The sequence below is a fragment of the Nicotiana sylvestris genome, chromosome 6 (genome assembly GCF_000393655.2).
Source record: "Nicotiana sylvestris chromosome 6, ASM39365v2, whole genome shotgun sequence".
Taxonomy (NCBI): domain Eukaryota; kingdom Viridiplantae; phylum Streptophyta; class Magnoliopsida; order Solanales; family Solanaceae; genus Nicotiana; species Nicotiana sylvestris.
In genome coordinates this window covers 13,412,659-13,417,590 of record NC_091062.1, presented here as the reverse complement: position 1 = coordinate 13,417,590, position 4,932 = coordinate 13,412,659, and the positions used below count along the sequence as shown (strand labels likewise).

The 4,932-nt window shown below is 35.4% G+C and overlaps 1 protein-coding gene across 1 annotated transcript; it reads left to right on the top strand.

Annotated features, from left to right (window-relative positions):
* The first annotated feature begins 741 nt into the window (after window positions 1–741).
* Window positions 742–4,669, top strand: LOC104217865 (uncharacterized). Its single transcript, XM_009768194.2, has 5 exons — window positions 742–872; window positions 1,872–2,037; window positions 3,282–3,434; window positions 3,531–3,706; window positions 4,049–4,669. The coding sequence occupies exons 2-5, from the start codon at window positions 1,897–1,899 to the stop codon at window positions 4,137–4,139; spliced, it is 561 nt and encodes a 186-aa protein (XP_009766496.1). The 5' UTR covers window positions 742–872; window positions 1,872–1,896; the 3' UTR covers window positions 4,140–4,669.
* The last annotated feature ends 263 nt before the right edge of the window (window positions 4,670–4,932 follow it).

The window sequence follows — 4,932 nt, the reverse complement described above, 5'->3', positions numbered from 1 at the left end:
TCAAAATTCTATTTCATACCCTAAATAATATGACATGAACTCAAGACTAGCTCCTGCAGTGATTTTGCACCTTCTAACATGTGGATATATAAAAAATCATGTGGAGCTAGCTGTTGTAAGTCTAAAGAGAGTTTAAGTATTTATATAATTATATCACTTATAGAATAATCATGCAAGTAATTTTTTTTATTTTAAATATTAATTAATAACCTGATAAAAATAATAACTATTAACTAACTTGATATCACATATTAAAATCAAAATAGCATGGGCTAGTTAGTCTTCGGACTATAATTAAAAAATAGTCATTGTTTGCAAAGTCATTGAACTTGTAACAAATTATGCTGGAGTTTAACTTGTAAAGGTTCAAACTCCATCATATTATGCTGAAATTCATATACAGGATATATTGAAGTCAACACATTATGCTTGAATTCCATATGTAAAAAGTTTGCACTCCAACATATTATGCTAATTTTTTTTTTGGATTTTAACTTAGAATATTTTTGTTCAAATTTTATTAACGCATGAAAAATTGGCTAAATATCGATTAATTTTAAAACAGTGACTATTTTTCAGCTTGCAGTTGTAAATCAGGCTAATTTTGAATTTCTAAACTAATAACTTGTGTAATAAATCTCTATATTGACAAAATAGCCCTTTTGCTAATTTATTCATTTTTTGCTATTCTATCCATTTTTTTTCCTCCTAATAAATTAAAACTATATTGTCACTGGAACCAAAACAAGAAGCTTCTCTATCTCTTCAGTCAAGTTCTCATGTCTCCTCTCAAATAGCAAAAGAATATTCAGCAAATTTGTTCACTAAATTTACACTGCTTCAGGTTCAGTTCCAGTTGTAGTATCTTCAAGGTATGAAATTGTTGCATTTCGAGCTATTCGCTTAACCCCCCCCCCCCCCCCCCAACGAACCCATCCTAGCATCAAGATTTGATGAATCAGTATAAAGAAATCATTTTTATATGTGAAGATTTGATTTTTGAGGTAGTTTTGGCAGTTGACCATTTGCTATTTTAATTGATTAATTTGATGAATATGTATGTTTGTGTGTATTTATGTATGTATGAATATAAGTTTGATTTTAAGTTGTTTGCTCGTTGACCTATTTGCAATTTTTATTGATTCTGGTATTAAATTTGATGAACGAGTATGAATTAATACGTAAGGAAAACTTTTTAATGCGTAAAAATTTGATTTTTGAGGTGTTTGGCAGTTGGTCCATTTTGTTTGAATTAATTATGGCCTTAAAATTTGATGAACTATGAATAAATACGGAAAATTTATGTGTGAAGATTTGATGTTGAGGTAGTTTGGCAGTTGCCTATTTGTTGTTTAGTTTGATTCTTGGCAATGAAATCTGATGAACAATTAATATAGAAAGAAATACTTTTATGTGTAAAATTTTGATTTTGAAGTGTTTGGAAGTTGACCATTTTGCAGTTTGAATTAATCCTGTCAATAAATTTGATGAACAAGTATGATTCAAATATAAAGAAATCCTTTTTATGCATAAATATTTGATTTTGAGGTGTTTGGCAGTTGACCCATTGTGCAGTTTGAATTGATTCTGGCAATACATTTGATGAACAAGTATGAATTGATAGAGATAGAAATCATCTTTTTTAGAAGAATAGATAAAGAAATCATCTTTTATAGAAGAATAGATAAAGAAATCATTTTAATATGTAAAGATTTCATTTTGAGGTGTTTAGGAGTTGACCCTTTTGCGATTTGAATTGATTCTTGTTTCTGACATTAAATTTGATGAAGAAGTATGCATTAATACATAATGAATTTAGCTTAATGTGAAAAGATTTGATTTTGAGGCGTTTGGTTGTTGACCCATTGCAGTTTGAATTGATTCTTGGGTCTGAAAATGGAGGAAGGTGGTCCGAGTCGTAGTGGCGAAGAACCCACATCATGGGATGAGCTTTACAATGTCAATCTGATGCCTTCAGAGATTTTTCTCAAGTTCAGAAAAGAAATTGAGGGCTATCGAGTTGGTGTTAACTTGGAGGTACTAATTTCTCACTGACCATCTATCTTTACGTGTTTAATCAATGAACTACATTTCAGTCTCAAACTAGTTGGGTCAATTATATGAATATAGTGCTTTGATGCTTTCGTTGTTATTAGTGTAATGGGACTATTGTATTACAAAGTTTCAAGACGTTTTTGATTACGTTCAATTAAATTCGGAAAGTTGTACTCGTTAGTATGAGTTATTACAAGTGGGAATCCTCTTTTTCTTGGATAGAGATGGAGCAACGTTCTTGGGGAGAGGTGATTAGGCCGATATGGCGCAGCTGGAGCTTACTGAGGACATGGCTCTTGATAGGAGGGTGTGGAGGTCGGGGATTAGGGTAGAAGGCTAGTAGGTAGTCGAGCGTCTCCCTTTGTCTGCCTCTGTTCGTTAGCATTAGTGTTAGTTTGTTATCCATTTATTCTTAGACTGTTATTACCACCGTTTATTTGCTACTTTGGTTTCAGTCCTCTTTTTATCTTATTGTTATTTATACTTGTTGTCATTGCTTCTTTTTATCTTTTCTTTAGCCGGGGGTCTTCCGGAAACAACCTCTCTACCTTACAGAGTGAAGGTAAGGCTGCGTACATCTCACCCTCCCCAGTCCCCACTTGTAGGAATTCACTGGGTTTGTTGTTGAGACGGAGCAACGTACTATTGCAAACAGAGGTAGCAGAAAGCTAGTTATTGGTTAGATTTGTATATACCTTCTGGAGATTTAGTTGTGGATATACTGATGGCAGCGAGAGTACGACACTTATAACCGACTTACTTGATAATGCCTCCACCATTTCTGACCTCTACCAACGATTTTCAACCAGTGAAAGCTGGATCTTGTCCTGCAAAGCCCCATTTTCATGTTATTTTTTATCTTCATGTCCTTGATACTACCTCAACAATGGACTTGGAGCTTTAATATATCTTGTCCATCATCATCTATGTAAACATTCCCTGTTTGCTAATGTTAATGATCGAACAGATAATTTTCTTATAGTCTGTTGTACAGTGGGTGCTGAGTGATACGCGGTCTGCTTTATGCCAATAATGTCCTCAAGATAAAAGTTAATACACAATACTGAAGTCTAAATTGTAGAAGCACTATAAGATTTTACTCCATTAATGTTCTAGTTGTTGCTGAAATCACCCAGAAGAATATTGAGTGCAAGCATTATAACTTTGCTTCTATTTCTGTATTTCTGGTTTTAACTAGTTTTTCCTTTATAATTCCTCTTGGCTAGTTTTACAATTCCCCATACAATGAGTATCTGGCAAAGCTGGTTTTAAAGCCTTTAGCCCCTGATCGGAGATGGAAGTTCATATACGAGCCTTTGCATCATGAAGTGCGCCTTCTTTCCAAGAAAATCCCAGTGACAAAATTTCTGAATCTTCAGGTTTGAACTTTTTTCCCCTTCCTATACACTGTACTGTTTCCTACTTCAGCCCTTATCATCAGAAACGTTATAGGTTAACCATTTGAATCTATACAGGTTGGAGTAGGCCATAGCTTTCAGTTGCATGCAACTGGTTGGAAATGGAAGCTCACTACTTGTTTCGGCGGAGATGGTGTTTCCAGCATCCGGAATAAAACATCACTTGGATTATGTCCTGGTGTGGATTTCCGTTTTGGATGGAAAGCAGATTATGTTCTTCCAGAAGTTACTGGGCAAGTTTTCTCATCCTCATTTGCCGTTCACTTTGTAGGAAATCACTTGAAGGGGAGCCTTGGCGTAACTGGTAAAGTTGTTGTCATGTGACCAGGAGGTCACAAGTTCGAGCCATGGAAACAGCCTCTTGCAGAAATGCAGGGTAAGGCTGTGTGCAATAGACCCTTGCGGTCCGGCCCCTCCCCGGACCTCGCACGTAGCTGGAGCTTAGTGCACTGGACTGTCCTTTGTAGGAAATCACTAGGGTTCTTACCCCCTGACAATAAAGTGCTTTAAGAATTAAAACTGACTGAAACTTGACGGTGCGTGTGCCTAATATGAATTCTGGAATCCATTTGCAGGGCTTTAGGTACTGGTGAACCACTGTTCAATATGAATTCTGGACGACTACAAGCGTCGTTGGATAGAGTGGAGGCCATCTTTAGCCAATAAACACAATTAGTACTTGGTATAATTCCTACCTATGCCTACTAATCAAATTTGGATGTCGCTCAATCTCCCTTTTGTACCTTCAAATCAATCTTCTTTGATCGTAAATTTATCTGTGCACTATGATATGGGGATTGGACTGTGGAGCTGACCGATCTTACTTGAGCGTAAACTCTCCATTTGCCGAGGAAATCATGAATCACCTTGAGATCTCATTTATGGACATATAGAGACCTCAAGGGACTTCATCATTCATCAACTAAGTGGGAAGTTATTTTCTTTTTGGTTAACCTCTCATGTCAAGTCATCAAAATTTTCCATTTTAATTTTGTTTCTGTGAGTATTATGCAACTTTTATGTTCTTTCTTTGTAAGCAACACATTTCTGATGTCATTTCTTGCTTTGTACATTTTTGGGAGATGGGGGCTGGAAAGTTTAAGGGAGGAGAGCTAAACACAAATGTGTTCTGGATTTTGACGTACTGTTGAATTTCTTGTTAAGAGTTGGCAAGGGGAAGAGTCTCCTTTTTACACTGAGAATCCTTTAATTGTTTGTTTCAACTTGTTTGATTATCTCATCATTTTTGTCATAAATTACATCATTATTACTAACCCTCTTTGTATGATCGGCAAGACCCTTGCCGATCATACAATTGGGTGCTTATAGCCTGTTTGGCCAAGCTTTTAGTAGGCGTTTGGACATAAAATTTTGATTTTAAAAAATAAGGAGTTAAAGTTGAAAAATGGTATTTGAAATTTGAAATTATGTCCGGACATTTCACTTGAAAAAATGTTGC